This window comes from Hirundo rustica, chromosome 3 (genome assembly GCF_015227805.2).
Source record: "Hirundo rustica isolate bHirRus1 chromosome 3, bHirRus1.pri.v3, whole genome shotgun sequence".
Classification (NCBI taxonomy): domain Eukaryota; kingdom Metazoa; phylum Chordata; class Aves; order Passeriformes; family Hirundinidae; genus Hirundo; species Hirundo rustica.
Window position 1 is genome coordinate 29,237,328 of NC_053452.1, and position 24,689 is coordinate 29,262,016.

The window sequence follows — 24,689 nt, forward strand, 5'->3', positions numbered from 1 at the left end:
TGGGACCCGAAGCGATCGGGACCCAAGCTCCCCACACTGCTGAAAGCACCCCAGGTCTTTCACAAGAGGGAAGAAAGCACTGGGAGGAAAGCAAGAGGGAGGGAGCCTGCCGCAGCTCCCTCACTGCTGTGGGCAAGACGGGACGTATACTGTATTTGTCAGTATTGACTGCAGCCCAGCTGGAATAATCCTGCGCCGAGCGATATCCCGCACCAGCCGCAGCGAGTGCGTGTGTGCGCATGTATACACACACATCTGCTCTCCTGTACACACACCTTGATCTTATTGAAACAACAGGAGGAGCACATTGCACGTTATTAATGTTTCTCGCCTTTGTAAACATTGCATTGCTGGGGTGCTGCTCCTGCTCCCCAACGTGCAGCACCCAGTGGCGCCATGGGCCTGGCACCCTCCCATGCTCCTTGACCCAGGGCCTGCCAAAAGCTGCTGAAGCTGCTTCGCGTTCAAGCTGATCCTGTCGGACTGCAACATCCTTCCTAGGAAGGGATCTGGCTACATCCGAGAGGCCGTAACCGCCATCAGCTTTTTTTCTGTTTGCTGTCACTGGCTGCCCATGCTCCAGCAGCCCCCCCCTTTCCCAGATGCAAGGAGGGAAGTTTTGGGCTGCGTGCTTTCAACTGAAACGCTGCTTTGCTGAGCTGGAAACTCGGTATACCCTGAGGTCAGCCGAGGTTCACTAAGCTGGGGAACTCCTTAAATGGTATAGTCTGAAAAGCCGTCGCCCTTTGTTTTCGCAAGCAGCACAGGGAGACATGGGCGACCCTTTCCTAAATCCTGGATTCCCAGCCTGGTGTGAATGTGGGGGCAAAGAGGCAGCTGCTCCCTGCTTTTCCCAGCACCAGCCTGCTCCCTGGAAATGGCCCCAAGATCCACCCCTGCCTCTACCTGCCAGAAGAACTGGTTGGCCTCAGCCGGGAGGGTGCCCAGCTCCCGTGCTCGCCCCACGCTCCTGGGGCTGGTGAGCCTGGCACACATCCTGGCAGGGTCTCTGCCCTGCCTCCTGCTCTAGCTCTGGGCTAACCTGTGGGCATAAGCAGCCACTGAGCGCTTCATCACCTCATCCAAAAGCAGCGGGGAGGAAAGGAGGCCCTGACTGTCCCACAGGCAGCCAACAGTACCCCACACAGGGAGGAGTCCTCTCCTCCCGGCTCCTAGGCGTTCCTTGCTGATTCAGAGTCAACATAATGGGGCTGAGATGGCGCCATCGATCCTGCTGGGCAGGCGGAGCCGCTATATGGTAGGGATTAGTAATGACTTTCTTCCCCATGGCATTGGGTCACAGGATTTAGCCCTTTGTACAGCCCCACAGCAGAAAGCCTGCCTCCCTCCCTGCCAGGAGAAACGTGCCTATGGAGCTGCCACCAGACATGGCGACCACTTCACAAAAAATTAAGAGGTGTAGCCACGTGACAAAAGAAAACCAGAATTGGAACCAGTCACCAGGGGGAAGGATAGTCCTACCCTACTAAGGCAGCCAACCATACCGTCAGGAGGTCCTTCCTCCAGTCCTCTAGGACAGGCAGCCCTATGCAATCAGGGACCTCCTCCAGCCTGGTGCATCTTGGGGGACCTCAGGTTGCCAAGACCTTCACGGTACAGCTCCTGCTCTGTGCCACCACAGGACAACGTTGCTCTTTGTAGCTGCCTGGGAACAGCCTGGCCACAGGTGACTACAGCTCCAACAAACCCCTCACCTCCACGAGGGTAACAGGGAGAAAGATCATCACTCCAGGATGAGCACCCATCCCGGCTGCAGGTGCTGACAGAAGAGGACACCCAAGGTCAAGGGAAGCACCTGAAGCTGATGTTTTGAAGGCATCACTGTTCTTTCCTATTCCCTCCCTTTTACCACAGGCAGTGTCACAGGCAGATCTTCATTTCCTCAGCTGCCAGAAGCAGAGAATGTAATTAGATACCAGTATGGCCTCAGAACACTGCTCAGAGCAGAGATTTAATCACAGTCCTTGTGGCTCACAAACACGGTGTTCAATGGGAGGCTACAAAAGGCAGCCAACATCTCCCATCACCCCCGTGACCTGTAGCAGCCAGGGAGGTGTGAAGGGTTGCAGCCTTTCAAGTCAGCATCAGCCTAGAGCACAGGCTATGGCAACCAATTCCTGAGGCATGAGGCTGTGGTGCTGCTCACTGCTGGTCCTGATGGACTGCCCAGAGCTCTGCCTTTGAGGGGTCAGAGCAGGGCTGTGCCTCACTAGACCATAGGGCAGTCTTAGATGTGGAGGGCTCATGAGCTCACCTTTCCCCTAGATTATTCATGGCCCTCTGGCATGTGGGCCTTTAGAGCCCACAGGCTGGTGCCTGTTGCTCTACCCTCATTAACGTGAAACAAACAGTTTCAAAACTAAATCAAGTACATTTCAGAGCGGTAATATGATGTAAGCAATCTCAAACAGGAATTAGTGAATTAGAGCATCCAGTGCTTGAATAGTTTGAGCTACCCAAAGGAAAAGAACTGACCTATTTCCTCCCTTTGCCCAAACTCAGCATCTCCTGCTGTGGCAGTTCACATCAGTGATCCCCAGCAGGAGTGTGTGTCATCATTAGGAGCTACTGATGAATTTGCCTGAGTCTTGGATCCCAGCCAGGATTACAGAAATGGAATGGGGGGCCAGAGGGAACTCTTTGCTGAGTTAATGGATTGTGCCTGACCCACGAGCTCACCTAGGATCATCAGCTCTAAGTTCTTATTTACCTTTCCAGGGAACTCGAAAAACTACTTTTGTGTGAGAGGGGAAAAACAGTAGGAGAGGGGAAAAACAGTAGGAGAGCCTGCAAATGCAAATAGGTTACAGTTGCTGGCACTGTCTGTGGACTTGCAGTCGTTGGTGGGATGAAGGATCTAGATCACAGCCATGTAAGGCCTGTCTCCCTCTCTTCCCCCACATAGTCTGTGGAATGAAGCATGCAAAATTAAAAAGGAAATCTGAGACACTGCAACAAGCTGAACAGTTTACATTCTTGTCTGCCATGATAGCCTCCTCCCAGCTTAGTACTTATCTGTTTGACCTTGCATAGCCAGCATCAAAAGGCTGATATTTAGTACAGAGGACTTCTGGGGTTCAGATGAGATAGCACGGCGAGGGGGAAAGAAATATGCTCGCAATATGTTCCTTCAGGACTATGTGGAATGAAAAGCAGAAACACAGAATGGCTGAGGTTGGAAGGCATCACAGGAGAGTGTGCAGTCCACTCTTTTGCTCAAGCAGGGTCAGTTAGAGCAGATTGCTGAGAGCCATGTCCAGTCTAGTTTTGAATGTCTCCAAGGATGGAGACTCCACAAACTTCCCTGGTCAACCTATGCCAATGTTTGACCACCTTCACAGTGAAAAAGTTACTTTCATGTCCTCTGTTACAAATTGTGACCATTGCCTCCCATCCTGTGACTTGGTACAACTGGGAAGAGTATGACTGCATCTCCTTTGCTCCCTACCCCCATCAGGTACTGACACGCTTTGGTAAGATCCTCCTGTAGCCATCTTTTCTCATAGCCAAATATTCCCCGCTGTATTGGCCTCTCCTCCCAGCCCTGTCCTGTCTTCATCAAGGAACATCTTCCTGAGGTGTACTGGATCTCACTACACTGGAACAAACATAAAAAACTTCCATTTAAACCTCAGCCCTATGAGAGGCTGCCAGCAACTTCCACCCATCTGATAATCCATCTGCACTGTTCACTGTCCTGACACTGGCCAGGCACTGCTGAATGGGGACCTCACTTGTGCCGTGTGACACTGAGCAGAAAACACTTGTTAGGATGATATGAAATTTCAGGACATTGAGACATCTGTAGAATAGGATCAGATAGTGTAGTCTTTTTGTTATTTTTTTTTTTTTAATGCATCATTTTTTCCACTTTGAGGTATCTGATGCAATAACCGTGTCACCGTTTTTCTCTGTCACATCCTTCCCAGCAGTGGAAACATCACTTCAAACCAGTATTCTGGATGCCCTCCTTTCCTTCATACTCCCACTCCAGCTCTGCTTCCCATTAAGCTTTCTTCAGATTTAACACATACTTATTCCTTCCATTGGCTGCAGAATTTCTGCAGCGTTCCTGTGGCTGCTTCTGCAGGTTCTAGATAAAATTTTAAAAGTGAAAAAAGGAAAAAAAAAAAAAAATCACCAAAAGCCTTCATCTGACAGCTTGGGATCTTCTGGCATGATATATTCAGACAACTCCTCCTGGGCTTTCTCTTGCCAAAAAAGCTCTGTTCCAGGTGGGGAACAGACCAGGCTACCCACTCATGCTGCTTGGAGAGAGGAGCCAGTGCTTCAGTCAATAAGAAATAGGATCACAAGGAGAACTCCAAAGATGAGTCTCACCTTCTGGGAAGGGGAGAGGCAAAAGAGAACGGGGAGCCTCTTTTCATTCTTGTACGCACTGAAGACATCACACTGATCCCGATGGAAGAGTTTTTGATGCAGATGTTCCCCAAAACCTTTCCTGCAAAAGGAATGGGTGATCTCTCTTCCAGTACAGCTCTGCTTACCCTGTGCTAAGATACACCTCACTCCCTCTCATCACAGGGTTAGGGCTTGCAGGGTAGAGGGAGGATGAGCCTGTTTCAGAAGGAGGGGAAATTCCCCATGTAAAGTGATCTAAACCAAGATGAGGATGTCGGGAAAAACATTAATTTCCATATCAGTGTGGTAGAATTTGGCCTCCCACAGCTAGAAGACTGGTGGAAAAGAGTTTGCTCTGCTGTGCAATTTCATCCTACAAAACCAAGTTACAGTAACTGCTGTGGACGTTCCGGGGTCCACAGCTGATGATGATCAAAGGCAGTCACAGCCAGCCACTGCTGGGAGAAGATCAGGCAGGAGGCCGGACCTTGCGAGCAGCAATTGCAGTCAAGAAACATGAAGCCACTCTGAAGGGCGCTGTCAGCAAATGGGAGCTTAGGGAGCGAGAACATAGCCTCCTGTTAGCCTTTTTTTGGGAGGGGGCGGAGGAGGCATACGCTGCCGAAGGCGCTGCTTTGACAAAATCCAGGCTGGATGCCTCCGTGCAGCAGCGTAATGGGAAAGCCCTGCGAGAGGCGGGAAATCCTGGAAGCACTCCCGTTGGAGAAGGCTTGTACGCAGTAGGAGATCAAATGGGGACTCCCCCACGCCTGAGGCCCAATGAATATAGATATTAAGAGATGATGCTCCTTTGGCATATTTGCTTGTAGTTGCCATGCCCCCCAGAATATCTGCTTTTTCCTTCAGCCATACCAGGACAAGTGCATTCAGAAAAAGCTTCCCACAGGCTCTCCCTTACGCCCCTGTCATCCTTGACCCTGCAGAGAATTCTAAGGCTGGGTCCTGCTCTAAAGCTCAAACCCTCCTACGCTGATTTCGTGTTAACTTTCCTACAGTATGGATTCCTGAGAGCTGAGCTCATTTCACACAGGCATGTGCATGTATTCCCTCTTCTGGTGACTGATACCTCCAGCATTCCCTATAACTTCACAGTTTCCATACACCTTATAACTTAATCCAACATCTCTCGTCTCCTTCCCCATAGAACTGTGAGAACACAGGAAAAAAAAATTAAAAAGATGGTAAAAAATCCCAAGGGACAGGGACCAGCAGGAAACCAGAGCAGACATTACTCCTAAGGAAGTCCATGAGTAAGGAGCAGCTTGGTCTAGTGCCAGCTTGGCAGGCCATGATTCACCTATCTCCTCCCCACCAATGTTTCATTTTGAACTGGAACGTGACATCCTCCACTCCTAACCTGATGTATTTGAATTCCTTCCACTCCAGAGGCTGGAGCTTTCCCCCAGGCAAGCAAGGGAATTCCATCTTAACCTCCTCCTTGTTGCCAGTGAAGTAACCATGCTCTCCACCCCAAGTTTTCAGAGCAGAAGCTTTGACTTCTGGTTGAAATTTAAAACAAACAACAAAAAAAGTCAGCACACATTTTCTACCTCTGTCACTTTCCTTTTTGAAGGCAAGTCGAAAGGATTTGTGCTTAATGTGTCTTTTAGCCCAGGTGGGCTGCTCTGCCAGCCTCTGCCCCATCTACCATTGTTGCAGGTAACAGCTGTTGGGATTGCAGCTACTCTTATGAAAGAAGCCTTGAAATGTGCTGCAACCAGGCACCTGGCAATGCTTTGTTCATAGTGAAGGAACATGCAAGCTTTTAATTGTTCATGGCAAAGGGAGCTTTTTAATGACTTCAATTAACAGAGAGAACTCCAGTTAGTTCTGGCTATACAAAAGTGTCCACAATGTCATTAAAACGAGATTTACAAGTGTCATAACTCTCAGCAGCATAGTCAACAATACAGCCAAATCAGTACAACTGAGCACCAAAAGAGAAGGGGGGAACATCATACCACCGAGGAATTGGATGAAAAGAAAGGAGTATGGGGGTAGGAGGTGCAGAGGAAAAAAGAAAAGTCATTTTTTCTTTTCAGTCTAGATTGATTTTATTCTACAAAATGCTACTCAGTTAAAATTGTAAAAGCAAAACCATTTTAATATGTTCTTTCTTTTGTAGCAGCAAGCTTTCTCTAACAAGCTTTTTGTTTTAGTGCAAATACTGTAGGCCTGTAATTCAGTAAAATAACAAGAACAGAAAAGAGACAACACCAGAGAGAACGCCTCAGAGCTGAAATTCCCCACGACTGCAAGAACAACATCAAGATCACTACGAGCAAAGAAAGGTCCCACTTCAGCAGTCATCTTTAAGAACCTCTGTGGCAGAAACTATTTCACTGCAGACAGACAGTAAAAAAGAAAACCCATGATCTAAAACTTTTGAGGAAAAAAAAAAAAAGATAATGGTGCCCCCAAACCTTCAACAATCCTCATGGTCACCTATTAGTCACCGAGACTTCATTTCACTACTGACACCTGCTTCACAGCAGCAAAATGCCACTGCTGCTTTCAATTTGTCCCACGTGAGTGGAATCAGAACCAGGCCCTTTCTGTACCTGAGGATCTTAAAGCAGACTTTAGTGACACTAGTAACTTATCGCTCTAATCAAGATGCACTATCCCTTACTGATGTTACTTTGAACTACACAGTATATCAAGATATATACAACAGTTTATCCTCTCACTGAGCAAAAACAATTGGATACCTATTTCCTACACATTTTAATATGGTTTTAACATCAAGTAACCACAAACGAGAAAGTGGAATAACCCTTTAATCATACAGGATAGGAGGGGAACAATTAAGTAAAACAGGATGGGATTTTATTATTATCTTGTATTCTGAGATTTGTCCTGAACTCCACCTACTGTTCACAGAGGAATGATAATGCATCTTTAAAAACGTATCTCTTTTTACATTTTATACATACAATAACAAAACTCAGATTCTTTTATTTAAGGAATCAAAAAAAATTAGCCTAGAAAAAAAGATTGTAGTATTTTAATGCTTTATTATATCCAAGTCTTGAACAGAAAAAAAAAAGATGTAAACATGATAAATAAATAAGAAATAAATGTATATTGTTCCCCCCACCTCTTAAAATGTTTGACTTGGCCTTCCTAATGAAAATGAACTTGTGTCGTGATAATAAGATCTCTTACATTTCAGAAGTCTGTTTTAGAATGAAAAAATAAGCAACAACAACAAGGGGGAAAAAAGGCAACAACCAAACACCAGGAATGTGATTTGGGAGGATGTTAAATTAATGGCGGGCAGATCTGCTGAAGCAGGCACAAGACGGCTGCCTGCCAATAAATAATAAGAGACCAGGGAGAAGGGAGGTGTCTTAGGTTTGTTTTCATTTTGTTTTTTCCTTTTCATTTAGGATGAAGGCCAGGTGGATCCTACATAGAGTAAGCAGCAAAATTAAAGGTTCAGATGAACTAAATAGATCATTTAAATAATAATTATAAAAACACAACAGAGAGCTACTGTCCCCAGCATGTTGGTCCCAAATCCCATCACACCACAAGTGGATTGAGACTTACCCAATCTCCACATCTATGAGAAAGGAATATATGAAGGCAATGCCACAACTGGGAAAGGAGGGATGAGAGCAAAACCAGAATGGCAAACATCATCACCTAGAAGCTGAATGTTTCCTTCAATGCAGCTGCTACTACTCCTCCCAGTTTGGCATTGATTAATTTAGGATGTTAGGAGAGGCTTTGTTAGGCCAGTCACCAGGGGGCTGGGCCAATACCAGCTGAAACTCCCTGGGCTTTTTCCTACTATTGACTTCAACAACTCTGTCAGCACTAGTTACAACAGCTCCCACACCCCCATTACATGCAGAACACGGAGACACTACATTTAGGAATCAGCAGGGAAGGTACTCATGGAAAATAACATTTTGGGCATGGGAAGGACAATCAGTTCCCAAAGAGCACACCAGAAAACATGAAAAGAAGAATGTAGGGCCAGACCAAAATGGGAGTGAAGTGGTACCTGCCTGCCAGAAACCAAACAAAAGTAAGGCTGATCCACAAAATACAAAAGGCCAGAGACCAGCAATCCCAACACAGACATTCTTTGAGAGACTCGAGGGAGAAAAAGGACAGGCACAAGGTATCTGAGGCTTTTTCCAAACAGCAGAAAATAATCCTCTTTTTTGAGCAGTTTCACACGGCTCCCGTCAGTATCACAGGTCAGGAAAGGGGAGCATCTTGTCCTGTCTCTGAGCAGGTCAATGACCAGGCAGGAGGCGGTGGGCAAGGACCAGCTGCAGCTCCTTTTGGCAATGGTTCAATGGCCAGAAGCTAAGGCAGGTTTTTGTTGTTCCACCAGTTAGATGTGAGGAGACACCTGACTTCCTGAAACCTCTACAAGGGGTGGATGTTCCTGATCTCACAGAAGGCAGCAATCCTGGTCAGCTAGCCTCAAAAGTAGCTGCATCATTTTAGGACTCACCCACCACTTGTCAGTGTTGCGTGCTCCTCAAAAATGTGTGGAAATGACATGCAGAGATGTTTTATTAACAATTTTAAATGCTCGGTCCAGAGTGGCCCAAACAAGCATTCGGTAAAATGGAAACAGAGAAGCTGCAGTTTCACCTAAAGTGGTATCATCTATGTAAAACCCCAAGAAAAGTGGATCCTCTGTGGTAACTATGGGAAATTTAAGATCTACTTTATTAGAAAAGAAGTTCTGATGTACATGTAAGGACAATACAACTTCTTTACTAATTTTATTTACTGTGTGAGCTCCATTTAAAACCTCTAGCACCAGTACAAAATGGAAGTGTTTAAGCAATATAGAAAAAGGCTGAATCCAATCAGCTTTATGAAGCAAAAAGATCACTCACATATTTCTGGCAGGTTTGGTAAATACCTGGGTTAAAAATAATAGTTAAAATAAAAAAGCCAAAGTCCACTTTTAGAGCCGGAATAGTGTCCCTTTGAAATGATTCAAGGAATGGGCAGTGGCCAGAGTTTGAGGAAAGCCAGCCCTGCTGAGTAAAGTTCCAGTTCCACAAGACTGAACCCTATTAATTCCCAGTGGAGTTGGTGGGGACTGCAGCAGTTTTGCATCCCATATGACTAGCCCTATAATTGTATGTTGCATTTCTCCAGGTCCAGCCTGAACAAGAAATGCCCCAGTTTTGGCTGATTTTAAAAAAAAAAAAAAATTATATTTATATGTGCTTGTGTGTGTGTGTGTACAAAAGAAAAAAAAAAACAATTTTGCACCAAAATAAATAGCTGCCACCACAGCTTCAACAGGCAGGACCTAAGAGCTATCTCCTAAGCAGTTTAGCTGGCAATCCTACTGTGTACAGGGTCATGGTTTGCCAATGCCTTGACATCAATAGGAATTGAACTTGGCTCCAAGTGGAAATAGATTACAGACATTACTGTTTTCAGTGGTGAACATGAGCACTGGAAAGCCTGTGCCCTCTGTGAGCACTTAGTAGGAGCAGTCGAGCCCAGAGGCTAGAGAAGGATCCAGGACTAGGGAAAGAGCCCTTTGGTTTGATTCTTTGTCTGCAGGCCAATCAATCACAACAAAACAAGATCGATTGTAATGCAAAGAAAAACCAGAGACCAAGGACCAAGGTGCAAATAATGCTAATCCATTTTCTTCAGCTGTCAATTTGTCATTTGCCAGAGCTTGTCAGAAGCTCTGTTTCAGTTCAAACAGGTCCACGCTTTATCCGTGCCATTCCTGCCTGGTCAGGAGCTGGGGCCTTGTGCTGTGCTAGTGGATACGTGCTGCTTTGTTTCCCAACAATGAAAAAATCGCAAGGGTACAGCCAGCTAATTTCACCATCTCAGCTGCTGCCAGTCTCCATCCTAGATTTATAGGCATGTGGTGCCACCTCTTTTTTTTTGTAGCATGTTCTGCAAATATGGCCAAGGGGAGGGGAAGATTTACTAGCAGGAAGAGATCAGCCTCTGAGTCAGGAGCCCTGATGGGCAGGAAGATGTAATACTCCCTAGACAGCAGGCAGCCCAGGAAAAGTAAACAACAAGCAGCGGATGATATCCAGCAAACTAGGGTAAAACCCTGCCAGTGACTGCTAAGTGCCAGCCCAGCAGCTGTCTGATGCTACTTTGGCCCTGAGATGCTAACTTGGTTTTTTGAGGAGCCCAAGGCGATAAATATATCCACATTTTTAAAAAGAAAGGCTTCCACATGAGCCTTCTGCTGCCTCTGTGCCTCGGGCTAGAGACTACAGGCTCTGCCCTTGTTGCTGAGCTCTTGGGCTCCTCTTGGTCCCCCTATCTCCTGGTCCTCCCAGCTGTCAACCTCCTGTCTGGGCAACCCTACGTGTTTCCCACAGCTATTCCCAAGAGGAAAGATCCTAATAAGACTTTAGAGTTCAGAGCAACTGAGTGAAATGTAATGGGATCAACAACATTGGAAATGATAAGCAAAGAGAGAGAGAGAGAGCGAGCGAGCACGTAAGAGAGAAGTTGTAAGATCAACTAACCAGAATGATTTAAGCACAGAGCACAACCCATCGGGTCAATCCGCAAAGGAAAGGGACGACTAGCAACTGTCTGCAGCTCGCCTTCAGTCCTGGCCAGGAGCGCTCCCCAAGTCCACTACGGCCACAAAGAGCTTTCCACAGGCAGTCCTAGTCCCTACAGAGGGGACATCACCCTCTCCACACAGCCCTGGCGTGTCAGTCCCACCCTTGCCGTTTCCTGCCTCCAGGGAGCTCGCGCTGGTCCTCACTCTCCTTCCTGGAGCTGTAGCACTTCCCCATCCTTGTTCTTGCTGCCCTTGTGCTTGAACGATCCTGTGCCTGTCTCTAATCCCACGGAGGGGGCTCCCCCCGTGGTGCTGTGGGGGATGTAACACACTGGCAAAATGGGGGGCCGCAGGGGGATTACAACGCCAGCAAGGTGGGAGAGTTCAAGGAATCTGAGGACTGGTCCCCGCTGCTGCTGCTCCTCCGGTGAGCTTTGGAGCAGGACTCAGAAGGGGAGAGAGGAGACTCCTGATCCAACACGTTAGGGTAGGTGAACACCAAGTTGGAAGAGCCAGGAGTGATGGCTGGTGTTGAGGTCACCACAATGGGAGTGTTGAGTGCCTCCTCCCCATAAAAACCTCCAGCAATGCTGATGGGCTTAATGACAGACCTCTGGGCTTTGTCAAGGACCAAAGAGGAAGATGGGATCTCTTCCTCCACAGGCTCCTGCTTCACCACCACCGCTCCGCTTGCTCCAGTCCGAATGCTCTGGAGGCTGCTGGATGGTGGGCTCCGACGCTCCTCGGGGCTGATCTTGCACACAGGGCTGTGAGCCACCAGCATAAATTCCAGCTTCTCCTTCTCCTTCTGGAGCTCAGCGATCTCCTTCTGCAGCACTGACTTCTCCTCCTCCAGTACTTCAGTTTCCTGCAGACAAAAAGGGAATAAATAAATAAAATAGTAAAGGCTCAATCTACTTCTCACCTGGAACAGGGCCACCAAGTCCAGATCCCGTCTGGCACGGGCAGATACACCCCAGACTCTTCATAAGCCAAGCAGACACCAGGTCATTGCCAGTCAAGCGTCTTGTGTTTCACTGTCTATTTGTAGGCTATTCCCAAACATCACCAATCTAGGGGTTATAAATAATCTCACAAATTTGCCCTAGTCTTCTGATGGCTAGTTTTTGCCACTGTGCCTTGGCCTGTGACTTCAGTCTTCTTCCTTGTTCTCTGCCTGACAGACACCTTAGCAGAGGAACCAGATCTCCTCTCACTGGTTTTTTACATCAGGCCAATAATATCCTTTTCACTTTGACAGGGGTAGTGTATAGCAGTCTCTAAACTGTTTCCATTCTATTTCTGCAGTGCATATTCCAGGTTAGGTCTGACACTTGTCTAACTCTTGCCCAAAGGATGAACACTGGATCACCGCTAGATGCATCCTACGATAAATACATTTACCCTTCCCATGGTCACATCACACAGATGGATCAGTCTGGAAGCAGTTAGTACCTTTCCATGTGAGAAGCTCTTAACTTCACATAACTCACACTCAGCCCTTCAGGATATGACTTCCCAATCTGCACACTCCTCTCACTTCTATCACTTTAGTCATAACATTTCTACAGGATGTCCTGCCTCCTCTACACTGAGAGCACCCCCTAATTTGAGGCAGCAGCACGTTTCAGGGGCGTGCTTTCACTGCTGCTGTGCTTGTTAACAAGATCACTGGATAAAACCAGGCTGGTTCTTGACCAGGAGCAGCAGAGCCTTTCCTTCAGCTTATTTCACACAACCCAATCTTGTCTTCTCTTCAACCAGTGCCCTACCCACCCCTGGGTTCTTATGCTCAGCTCTGCCTTCTCCAGCTTTACTAATTATTACTTCTAGAGCATCAGGACACACATCTCTGTGGTGCTTCCTTTTTGAAGGAAGTCAGTTACTCCTCCACCTCCAAAGAAGGAGTAAGCCTAAGGGGTACGGCTTTGACAGACACACAAAACATTTGCCTTGTTTTCTACAGCTTTCAGATGATCCTACCTCTTGAGTGCTTTTGTCCTTGAAGGCTGCCTTTGAGACACACCGTGTCTTTTATTTCCACTTATGCAAGGTGATCAGAGTCAGGGAGACTTGTGCTAGTTGAGAGGCGAGAAGGGACGAAAGCTCCTAGGACATTTTGGGCACTCAGCAAAGAGAATTTTAGGGTCCTAAGCAAAGAGAATTTTAGGGTCCTAAGCACCAGGCCCAAGTCCCCATCTCATCAGCTACTGCTGATGTAGGAGCAGTACCCTTGGGCAGCCTTGGACGAAGAAGGCAGAGTGTGTTTGAGCAGCTTCCTCCAACAGGCTGGTGGAGGAAGAACAATGCCCTTGGAGCTGGTTGGAAGGGTGGGCGACAAGGAAGGAGGAATGCATGCAGGGCACGTACCGCCTGGAGTTTCTCTGTTAGCTCTCGGCGCCTGTTACGACACTTAGCAGCTGCCAGCTTGTTCCTCTCTCTCCGGATCCTTCGCTTCTCCTCTTCCTCAGGCGACAGCTGTGGGCAAGTGCCAAGAAAATCCAATCAGATCTGAGCAAGGCATTCCTTTAAGTTTGTGAGGATTTAACCGCAATGCAAAGGAAAAACGCCTGATCCAGCAGGATGCCGAGCACTCCCCCTCGTCACTGATGTCAGCAGAAGATGAAAGCACACAGTATCGCTGCCTGCACCAGGTCTTAGCACAAGGGTGAGGAGAAGGAGCGGGGCTCAGGGAGAAGATTGTGTAAGAGGACAGTGAATCTGCACCAAGGCCAAACAGATAAAAGATGCTCTGATTGTTTCACAACTTGGGTGGTACGTTAAGCAAAACCAGAGCACGATGTTGTGTAAGTGCCTCTTTCTTGAAAGAAAATATCTGCTGCTTCCCACACAAAAATAGTTGTTCGCTTGAAGGTCAGGATGGTGTACAGAGGGAGACAGGGAAATCAGCAGAGCTCCCATGAAGTCCATGAAGCAACAATGATTTATACCACCCAAAAATCTGACCTCAGATTTTTGGGCACTCAGCGAGATAACACACTGCTTCTTGCATCAGCAGGCAAGGCTCCAGTGATATCAAGGGCTTCCTGAGGCCAGCTGACATCCTCACTGATGTAAATCAGGAGCAATTCCATAGAAACCCATCCAGCTACACTCTTGCGAAACCAGAGGAAGCGAGCAGGGGCTCACAAGACCTGGTCAAAGCTATGCCTAGCTTCTGAGGTTTGAGACAAGGTTTTACAAACCCCAGCAGCAGATACGTTTGTGCCATGGCCAAAAACAGGGTGCCGGCCCAGCAGGGCACAGAGCAGGCGAGCAGGGCCCCGCTCTCCCAGCGGGTGGGAGCCGTGCAGAGAGCCCAGCGAGGGGATCCGGTGGGATCCGTGCAGACAGAGCAGCGAGGGGATCCACAGGAGCCGCGCAGACAGCCCGGCATGGGAATCCAGGGCACGTGCTCAGCGCTGCGCTCCAGCCTTGTGCCCTATGCTTCAGCCTCACCCAGCACGTGTGTGCTGCAGGGACTCTGGCCTGGTGACTGTAAATGAAAGCAAAACCCTGACACCTGGCAAAGCACATGTCAGATCTCACAGACAGCGAGCAGAGAATGGAAAGAAACACCTCTTCAGAGAAGCTTCGGTTTTAATATCTTCATGGACTGTCAATGTCACAAATGAGACATTCACAGTTTTACTATCTTTTCTTTTTATTGTTAGTTTTACTCCAACCTCAGCTTAGTTTGTTTTGGCTTGCTCTATCTCCCTAATTTTGATGCTTGCAGTTTCAGTAAGTTTACTCTGGCCTCTGGGCATTCAGCTCGCTCATTTCTTCTTTTTTCAGGATCTGATCTGTGCCTGTGATTTCACCTGCATGTACCATGAGCCCCTGGATGCTCACTGAGCAACACTAGGAGCAATTCTAGGACTGCAAGACACAGAATTTAGGCCCAAAAGCTTTTTCCATCAGCACAGGATGGGGGTGTACCTCCATTCTGCTGGGCAGCATATTTCCCCCAGAAAGAAGCCCCTGCAGGCACTGCTCTCCCCGCTACAGCTCTGCCCACTCACTTCCCACCCCGTATGAGTGCAGGGTAAAAATGTATTTGCACACAAATATCTACAGTATGGCAATTGCACTGAGCATGCACACAGAAGCTACGCTGACTTGGGGCCCCTGTGTACAGTTTTCAAGATCCCTTTCGTGGTTTGGAAGCACAGATCTCATTGAAATATGTTTGGAGTAAAATTTCTCCTCCAAAGGCCTTCAGTAATTTAAAAATTATCCGTTTCAGAGACTCTACTTTGCAAGAATTGCACAGGCGGGGCAGAAGCCCCTAATCTGGATGTTCTTAACGTTCTACCAGTTCTAAAAAGGAATATTCCATCAGCAGTTGCTGGATTTGTTTGAAAGCGGTTGGATTTGGCACTCTTTAGGCCCCGGCCGTATGCGTTATCCACAGCTTGTCCAAGCCCAATACGTGCATTCGCTGTCAGGAACGTTCATCAAAACAGGCTCTTTTCACAAAGCGTTACACGGCGTTTTCCAAAAAGCCACTCCGATGTGCCCTTCAGAGCACCAGCCACGGAAACCTGAGCCAAAGGGCCACAGCAGAGTGCCGGGGTACTGCCTTAGCACGTGTCTAATCAAAGGGACTTGGCTCTGAATGACCCACAATGAGCGGCTTGCAAACAAGCCACAGGCCAGGAATTGCTTGGCAGGCATCCTTCAGCAAATAACTCCGAACAACAAATAAAGCAGAGAATATGGTGATCTCTTCACGGCCAATTTGTGAACACAGAGGCGGCATTTGTCAAACAAATTAGTTGTTGCTAATTATTCCTCCGGTTCTGTGAGACTTTCTTCGCCTTTGGACACCAGCCCTGCATGCAGGGAACAGGGAAGTAGCTCCAGCTGGTGGGAAAGGCTGGCACGTACCCGAACCACCACGACTACCCCATCCTTCCTCCCAAAAATGGGCCCTCACTGCAGCCATACCAGCTCCCCACACAGAGGTACTGCTAAACCCTAACTTTAACCTCTTGGGTCTAAACCAGACAGCAACTCCACATAAAATAATCGGACTGTGAATCAAAACAGATGATGTAGAAGTAAAAGTAGGGATGGTGAGTCTTATTAGAAACAGACCTCATGCAACAGCATGCATTCATGTCTGGAGGGTGTCTCACTGCACTGCTCTGCAGAGACACACACAAATGCTGCTTGGGAACAACTTGGGGAGATCGAGTTTAGTCAGATCATTTTTTTTAAAGAGAAATCAGCCCAGCACTGTGAATAGCTGTTCACCAAACAGACCTGGAGAAGGCTGATTCATACTAAGAGGAGAACAGCAGTGCTGATTTCCTGAAGATGAGATGCCTGCACCTAGTCCATGAGATCCAGGCTCCCAGCTTAATAATCCCATTAGGAGGCTGAGCACAGGGGAGCAGTGGTACAAGCCACCCCATTCCAGTTACGAAAATACCTCTGGGTTTGGAGCAGAAAAATCTTTTATAGGATCCCCACCAAAGTGCTGCAAAAAGATCAAGTGATTACAGGTTTGTAGTGGGAAGGTGGATTTAGACCCCAGTCATCCAAAGGCTCTTCATACTAGAGCTGAGGTGCTCTAGGGAAGCTGGTCCTCCCTGCATGATGCTGGCTGGTACTGGGGGTATCGCACAAATGGAGACTGGAGCAGTGCTAGCGGCTACAGAGCTGACAGAAAACACTAGCCGATGTAATTTGGTGTCAGATTCGTAAAGGAAAGCTGCTCTGCTTTCTTGGAGGTTTCCTTCTGCCTGGAGTGGCAGAGACACTCAAACTGAAACCCAGGGCGCAACTTCAGAGTTTCACCTGCTTTTGAAACCAAGCCGCAATGCGGGCCGGAGACGCGATGCGTTTGATGAAACAAACACTCGGGTAAATCTCACCATATGACGAGGAGGCAGCAATAAAAGTCACCCTTCCAGCTTACACCCTATGCCACCCTAAGAAGCCCCAGCACCTGTCCAGCACCAGGGACGGACCTCAGTGCACCCCTGAGGTGCTGGGAGAGCTCATGACGGGGTGGGGGGCGAAAATCTCCGTACGTCTGTTTTGTCTGTTTTCAAGGCACTCCCAGCTGCTCTCCCCACGGCAGTTACCTGCTCATCTCTCCGTCTCCGTCCCACCGTGGTCCCGATGGTTTTGATGACGCCGGGGCGCTGGAGAGCCGTGTGTCCGGCCACCGAGGACAGCGGGGGCAGCGGGTGGCTGTAGGGGTGCGAACGGGAGTAAGGGCTTGACATGGAGGTGATGACGGTGGGCTGGACCATCCACTGCAGGTCTTGGCTGGTTGTGATGGCGTTGATCGTAGGGATGAAAGCACTGCCTGATCCTGGCATATCTACTCGAAATTTCTAGGAGGAAAGGCAGGGGAGAAGAGGGACAGAGAGCAGAGAAGAAACCGTCAGTGAGAGCAGAACGCAAGTGGTAATTCTGAAACCAGCTAAGCCCTCGGGAGCGGCACCAGTGAGGATCAAAGCAGCACCCGAAGCAGAAACACCAGTAGCTGGTGCCCCTGCAGCATCTTAAGCTGTCCCTGCCGGCCACAGTCCCCTGAGGAAGGTGCACTGGGCTCAGGCACTTCCCCTCCAGAGCAGCCCTGCCCTCTCCCAACCTCTTTCTCTTCCCCCACACACCTCCCCAGCATACCCTAACCCAGCCTCCCCTCCCGGGCACCGTCCCCGCTGCCGCCACCTCCTGCCAGTGCCACCACTCCTTCCGGCATGGAGCAAAAGGGGAAATTAAGGAGTTTCTAGAGAAACACTTCTCTTCAAGCCCAAAGAAAAGGAAGAGAAACTTCAGTTCTGAAATGCCGTTACCAAGCAGAGCAAAGCCTCCTTCCAACCAAAGGACTGCCCTGAAATGTGGGCTTGGTCCACATAGGGCTTGGTACAGCAAGAACAGCAGCCTGCTTCTCCTTCGGTAGCACGGAGAAACCCAGCCCCGAGATGGTTACGTGCGAGGATATGTATTTTAATAGCAGCCTATAAAATAGGTCTTGGGATTCAGATCGGACAAGTTCCCTGCAGCTCTCCGCACTGTCTAGACAAAACAAGGCAGCAGTAAAACCAAGGCAGCAGGTAATGATCGCCTCCAAAATACATGTACACCTTCTTTCAGACAGAGGTAAATCCATCTGGATAATATGCTGGCAATAAATTGCAAGGAAAACAATCGCTTGTCCCCGGAGGGGGAAGCAGGAGAGAAAAAAATGTTTTTGTCTATGCTGAGCTCCTTCAGGAGGCTTTCAATGGTTAGACTGGATTAAACACACAGACAGGCCTTGCTCCAGCAATCACTGAGCAAGGGACAGGGCTTGTAGGACCCACAGCTGTCACCACCACTGGTTTGTAAGCCTTGAAAAATGCACATTCTTGGATCAACGACCTAGCTTCCCAGAGAAGCAAGAGCCCTTGCATCAGCCTGACCTCAGCTCAGGTAATGGTCCCAGATAAGGGACACCACTTGAACACAGATTTCCTTTTCAGGGTGTGCCTAGGCAAGCACCATAAGGGCTTTGTTAAACCAAGGCTACTGCAAATAGTATTTCACATGCTGATAGCTACGGCACTTCAGGCGAGCATTACCGAGCTGCCAGCACCTGAAGACCAGGAGGATCCAGTCTGAATACTGACAGCTGCTGACTTACACCTCTGAACAGCTCAAAATCTAGCAAGAAAGGATGAGAGAAGGAAGGAGTGAGTCAGGTTAAGCAGGCGGGGAAATTACACACAGAGGATGACACTGGCACCAAGACCTCGGCAAAACCCCGAACAGCACCTCAGAGATTCACCTGGAGCTTGAGTCCGACGCAGCCTCAGCTCATCCCACATTTCAGAGTCCACGTCACCCCTCCCAATTAGTTCCAGAGGCTCGGAGCCTCAAACTGTCAACACTGCATCAGAATCCCTGGGTGCAAATCCCCTCCTTTGCTCTGCATGGTGTAGGCTGTGACCACATGGCACACAAGAGGATGCGCTGGTGCCTCCATAACCAGAACGCAAGGGGACCTTAACCTCGCAGAAGGGAGGAAGCGTGAGATCAGTAGAACCACGAGCTCAGCTCAAGGGATGTGAGCCCTACTTCCAGATCCACAAGTGGCTTCTACCATGACCATTGCTTATCTGTGCCACCCTCCCTTTCATATCCAAAAAGCAGAGAAGTGTCCTGTCTTCTTTGTAGGGACACTGGAAACCTATGACTGCAAAAAATCCAGAGAGCTTCTGGTGCTTTGCCATAGAGACACCGCTGGCATTCCAGAGCTAACCTTTGCCTCCAACACCCAACAACATGTGAAAAACTCCCAACAGAGGTTGTCAGAGATCCACCACCAAATCAACCACATAAAATTCAAGCATCTGACAGAAAAATCAGGCTCTGAGTATTGACTAAGCAAGTACTCCTTTTCCAACCACTCCTATATTCAACCTAGGACCCTTCTGTAATACTAGTAGAAGTCTCCTGGACAGCTAAGGGGAGCTGCTCAGTTCAGCCACATCCCTCTACAACGCCTGCTTGCAGACCTGAAGGGAAGAGACCAGTTCCTCTCTGTGCCATGCCCCATATCTCTGTCACCAGCTTCCCTTCCAATAACAATATAATAGAAATTAAAATAAAAAAAACCCAAGAAACACAACAAACAAACAAACAAAAACCCCCACATCCCCCCAACCTGTATTCTGTACTTTCCAAAGGCAGTATTTTTCCTGGATAACTAATTAAGGGACACACTGCTGCGGCAGGCTGAGTCTTCAGACACAGTGTACTCAGTCTAACACGAGGTTTACAAGCATTGCTTCCTGACTGATCAGGCTTTCCCCACATACCTTGCTTTCCCTGCTAGGACACTGCACCGGATCAGCTCTGCCGTGCCAAAATGCTGCTGGCCCCCACATCCTGCTCAGTGGCCATCAGCTCTGACCCCTGGGATGCTGCTGGTTGCAAGGGCAGGCCCTGAATTCTCTGTCACCTCCCCTTGCACAGCCCCTTTGAGCACCAGCCTCCTCACACAGAAGCGCCAGACCTTCCCCAGACTGCAGCCCCATCTTTGCTCTCCTCATCCCTCCTCTCAGAGAGCTTCAATGCCCCTGGCAGCACTGCCTGCCCTCAGACCTCCCCAATTCTCTTTCCAGACCCTCTCCTGCCTCCTCTTCTCACAGGACACGCACAGCTCTCCTCTCCTGACCCACGAGAGGCTCCTGGAAGCATCTCTCTCTCTCTGCCAGCTCTAGAAGGAATTCAGAGCACTACAGAGAGATGAGGCGATAGGCAGATTGCAGGGCTACACACGCAGCACGCGCTCAGCCACGAACCCACCGCTCTCCTCCTGACCCAAGCAAACACAGAGGAGAAGGTATCATTAAAAAACCCCAACAACTAAACAGCAAACAGAAAGAGTCCTGTTATTAAGTGTGCCAAGAACTGTGGTCAGTCTCTGCTCTGCCTTAAAAATATGGGGTTGGATGAGAGCCTCCTCAGTTCCACAGTCGGGGGAGGCTCCAGCGAGTCCTGCCACAGGCAGGGACAGACTGCGTTAGCAGCTCACAACTCAGCAGCACAGACAGCACGGGGACATTTTGAGCTTTGGCTTTGTGGTTCCTTTCTCCACCTTAAGGTTTGTATATGGCACCCTGTTGTGCCTTTGCTCCACTCCGGACCTTCACGGCATCTGTAACTAAGTGCTGAGCAGCACCAGAAACCAGTCGAGAAATGGGTAAAATGGCTGGGGGGGAAAAAAAAAAATCAAACCCAACAATAAAGTGACCGAGAAAAATCCTAAAGCATCTCCAACATATACTCAGTTATCAAATATAGGCATATGTAATAGATCTTACAATAAATACAAGGCCCTTTATGGCTCTCCTGCATTGAATATCTCCTCGAAGGAAAACTGGACACTGTGCTATAATATCTCAGGGGAAAGTCAACCACTCTGAGAGAGTACACAAACTCTTCCCATTAAAGTCTATGTTTACCACATGGCAAGTCAGTGATTAGGAAAATAGCATGACACGCAACTTAAAAGAAAAATGTTCCAGTGTTGGTCTGTATGGGAAAAAATAATTAAAAAGCATCAAAGTTTTGGCTCAGAGACACAGTTTCCATTTAAACATGTGACTGATGCATCTTTTCTTGCTTTTGGGGAAAAAAAAAAAAAAAAAAAAAAAAGAAGAACGCAATAAAGAAAAAATTTCAGCAATGCATATTTTCTGTAGTGATAAAACTGCAGATCTCCAAAGACCAGAATCAGCAGAACAGCCCAACTGCTAGGGTAAAGGCAACGCTTACATTTGATCCTAATCTACAACATCTGTAAGGATCAAGGGAAAGACAGAGCACAAGGCCTTGAGAAATCTCCCGGATTCTTAAAGAAAACATTTATGTTCTCGCTAAGCCAACGTCCTGCTCAAAGCCCTGTTTTCAGATAGTAACCCTAGAAACTGGGCTCTGGTCCCCGCATGAAGCAGCATGCACGCGAGCTGCCTGGGGAAGAGCCCCAGAGAAAGGGGGAAACCCGGTAATTGCTCGGACTGTGACAGCTCAAATGTGAAGCGGTGACGGAGTTTCACGACCTCCTGCAGCAAGTGCTTGAATCTAGAGCAGCTGTTAAATCACAGGAGGAAAGGGAGAGTGAGATTTTGCAGTTTGCCGGGCGTTCCCAGCTTCTCAGCCCTCCTTCCCGCTCCCCCACCCTGTCCCTAGCATTTACTGTAAACCAGGGAATAAGCTTTAGCTGAGCTAGAATCCCTGGAAACCCCAGTCCGCAGCCCGCAGAGGGCACCAACGAGATGCGTTTGGAGCAGGCAGGGAGCGGCAGCGAGTCATTTCTGGTAAAACTTCTTTAATGTGAGGAATGTCACGGGCTGGTACGGCTGGCAGAGTTTAAGACTGGACTTTTTTCCCCCTTTTTTTTCCCCCCCTCTTTTAATTATCCTGTGACTCCTTGATGCGAAAGCTACACTGTTCTCACCACTGCCTGTTCGCCCATCCAAGCCACACAAGAAATAATATTGTCAGAAAAAAAAAAGGGGGGGGGGAAGAAAGCCCAACTCTGAAAAGGCAAAAAAAGAGTGAGACTGGGCCAGCTGATGTAAACAAGTTATGAAATAACCCAGGTTTGTATAACTGGCCCGATTGTGTAACGCCTTCCCCAAAAGTAGTAGATTTAGTCGATCTAGGTATAGAAGTCATTCCGAGGTATTTTCTTAGGAAAATGCTAGGCTAAAAAAAAACAAAAAACAAAAAACACCCAAACCACGCGACTCAGGTCCGTGAATTCACGCCGCTTCCACAGGAAATGTTCCCCAGTTCTCCGAGAGCCGCCCGGCAGCGGGGCTTGACTGGGGAGCGGGGTCGGGGAGCGCGGGGAGCGCTCAGGCGAGCCCCAGGAAACTCCCGCTCGGAAAAAGCCACGGCCGGCGGCTCCCGGCAGAACCGAGGAGCGCACGGGCAGAGGGCTGAGCAGAGCGGCACACCGCCGGGTCCCAGCGCGGGCCCCTCGCGGTACCAGCGTGGCAAAGGCAGTGTCAGCGCCTCGGAGACAAAGTTTAGCGGGGGAGAAGCGGGCGGACGACCGCTCGCAGGCGCTGAAAAGACCCAGAGCCCAGTTCGAGCCATCCCTCCTTGTTCCACGGCGGCCGCAACAGCTCCGTGAATAACTCGGGCGGCACCTCCCAAAGTCCCACCGAAGCCGCGCTAAGTGCTGCGGGCGAGCCCCGGGCACCACCCGGGCAGGCGCGGTGAACGTGGACGGCGAGAAGCTCCCGACGAGAACAAAAGCAGGAAGGAGGAAGAGTTCGGTGCGCCCCTGTATTCGCGTTACCGACCTCGCAGAGAAGTCGCCCGGAGGAGCCCTTTGATCGCCGAGCGGGTCCCGGCCCGGCGCTGCCCGGGCTACAGGCGGGGGCTCGGCACCGACGCCCGCCGACCCCGCTCCACCCGGGGCCGGGCCGGCGGGGACTGCCCGCCGGGCGCTCCCTCCCCGCACGTCCCCGCTCGGGGCAGGCCGTGCCTCCCACGACACCCCCGGCCCGACAGGCGGGGAGCTCCGGTCAGCGTCCCTCCGGACGCGTCGCGGCAGCCGCTCCGGGGCGGGCGGGCAGGGAGGGAAGGAAAGCGGCGGCGCCCCGCTAAGGGCGGCGGGACGGAGCGGCGGCTGCGGGCAGCCCCGCGCCCCGGCACCGCCTGCGCCCCGCGGCCGGCGCCTCTCGGCCGGGCGCCCGCGCCTCCATCGCGGAGGAAGCGCCGGCCGCTCCCCGGGCGTGGCGGTGAACTCCCGTCCCGGGAGCGCTGGGAGCAGCCCCCGGAGGGACCGGCGGAGAGGGGCAGCGCCCGGCCCTACCTGCTGGGCTGCGCCGCTCGAGTAGGTCTCGGGGTGTCCCGGGGAGCCGCTGCTGCCTCTGGAGGAGGTGTCGAAGTTCCCGGGGTAGTCCTGGTACATGGTCCGAGGTCGGGCCGGGGGAGCCGCGTCCCCGCCTTCCCACACCGACACCCGCCGCTCCCTCGCCGTCTCCCCGCCCCCTTCTCCCTCCCGACCTCTTCGGCTCCTGCCTTTCGCCTCCCAACGCTCGCCGCGGAGAGGGAAAAAAAAATAATAAAACCGGCTTTGGAGACGGGGAAGAAAGTGGGGAGAAAAAAAAAAAAAAAGGTAAAAAAAAAAAAAAGGAAAAAATTAAAAAATAAAGAGATAACAAAAATAAAAATAATAACAGTGATGATAAAAGTGGCTCAGTTGGCAGCCGAGCGCCTGCGGGACGGGACGGCGCGGCAGGACTCGGCGGCGCGGCGGGAGCGGGCGCTAGCCGATGTACTCACTCCGCGCTGCCCGGCGAAACTCGCCCCGCCGGCGCAGCGGCTCCGGCCCCGGGGGCTGCAGGCGGAGCGGCTCTCCTCCGCCCCCCCCAGCCTCCTCCTGCACCGCCACCGCAACACCGGCCGCCCCTTTTCCCGGCGCGGGGTGACTCAGCCGGGTCGTGCGCCCCGCGGCTCGGCGGCGCTGCGAGCGGGAGCTCCGCGCGCCCGCGGTGACTCAGAGCAATGGCATCGCCCCGGCCGCGCTCGCTTATTATCCGCCCGCCGCCGCACCATGTGCACTCGCACACGTCAAACCCGCGGCGCACCGGCCCCACCTTGCCGGCGCGGAGCCTCCCACCTGCCGCCGCGCCGGGGGGAGGCGGGCCGGCCGCGGGGGGACGGCGCCCGGCTCCTCCGCGCCGCCCGCCCCGCCGCGCCCGCCCCTGCCCGGCCCGCGGTCCGGGCGGCTCGGGCGGGGCGGGCGCGGCGGCGGGGGCAGCGCGGGGCCCGGTTCCCGGCAGGCCCCGCCTCCCCCCGCCCCGCTTGGTGCCGTCCGCTGTCGCACGTTGCCAAAAATGGTCATTTGCGTCGCACGACGCGAGCGCGGGTTTCCTTGCCGCGGATGACGCGCTGCGAGAGGGATTCCCTGCCCGGCCGGCGGGATTTAAAGGGACAGGCGCACCGCCGGCAGAGGGGAGCGGGGGTGGCTGCGGGAAACGGAGCGCAGAGCTCGCCTACCTCGCCGCGGTGTCCGGGGGGCGCTTGATCCAGCCCTTCTCCCCGCAGGAGGGGGCCGGCACCAGGGTTGCCCCAGGGCTCGGTCCGCTTTTCAGCGCATCAATAAACCAAGCGTTGGACTCGTCTAGTTTTTATGGCATTGTTAAACTAGTGTCGTTTTATTTTACTTGTATTATTTTATATTTCTATTCTTTTGTTCATTTCGTATTTT

The 24,689-nt window shown here is 50.5% G+C and overlaps 1 protein-coding gene across 1 annotated transcript; it reads right to left on the reverse strand.

Annotated features, from left to right (window-relative positions):
* Nucleotides 1-6,189: 6,189 nt before the first annotated feature.
* On the reverse strand, nt 6,190-23,882 carry FOSL2 (FOS like 2, AP-1 transcription factor subunit). The gene is made up of 5 exons (XM_040059079.2): nt 23,762-23,882; nt 23,289-23,550; nt 17,047-17,301; nt 13,319-13,426; nt 6,190-11,816 (listed from the first exon to the last, which is right to left on the reverse strand). The coding sequence occupies exons 2-5, from the start codon at nt 23,385-23,387 to the stop codon at nt 11,307-11,309; spliced, it is 972 nt and encodes a 323-aa protein (XP_039915013.1). The 5' UTR covers nt 23,388-23,550; nt 23,762-23,882; the 3' UTR covers nt 6,190-11,306.
* Nucleotides 23,883-24,689: the final 807 nt, after the last annotated feature.

What these genes read in the sequence shown, in the direction of transcription:
- FOSL2 (XM_040059079.2), bottom strand. Translation starts at nt 23,387, where the DNA reads ATGTACCAGGACTACCCCGGGAACTTCGACACCTCCTCCAGAGGCAGC. An exon ending in CGAGCGGCGCAGCCCAGCAG is followed by an intron (nt 17,302 to 23,288) that starts GTAGGGCCGGGC and finishes CTTTCCTCCTAG; the next exon opens with AAATTTCGAGTAGATATGCC. An exon ending in GGAGACGGAGAGATGAGCAG is followed by an intron (nt 13,427 to 17,046) that starts GTAACTGCCGTG and finishes ACTTGCCCACAG; the next exon opens with CTGTCGCCTGAGGAAGAGGA.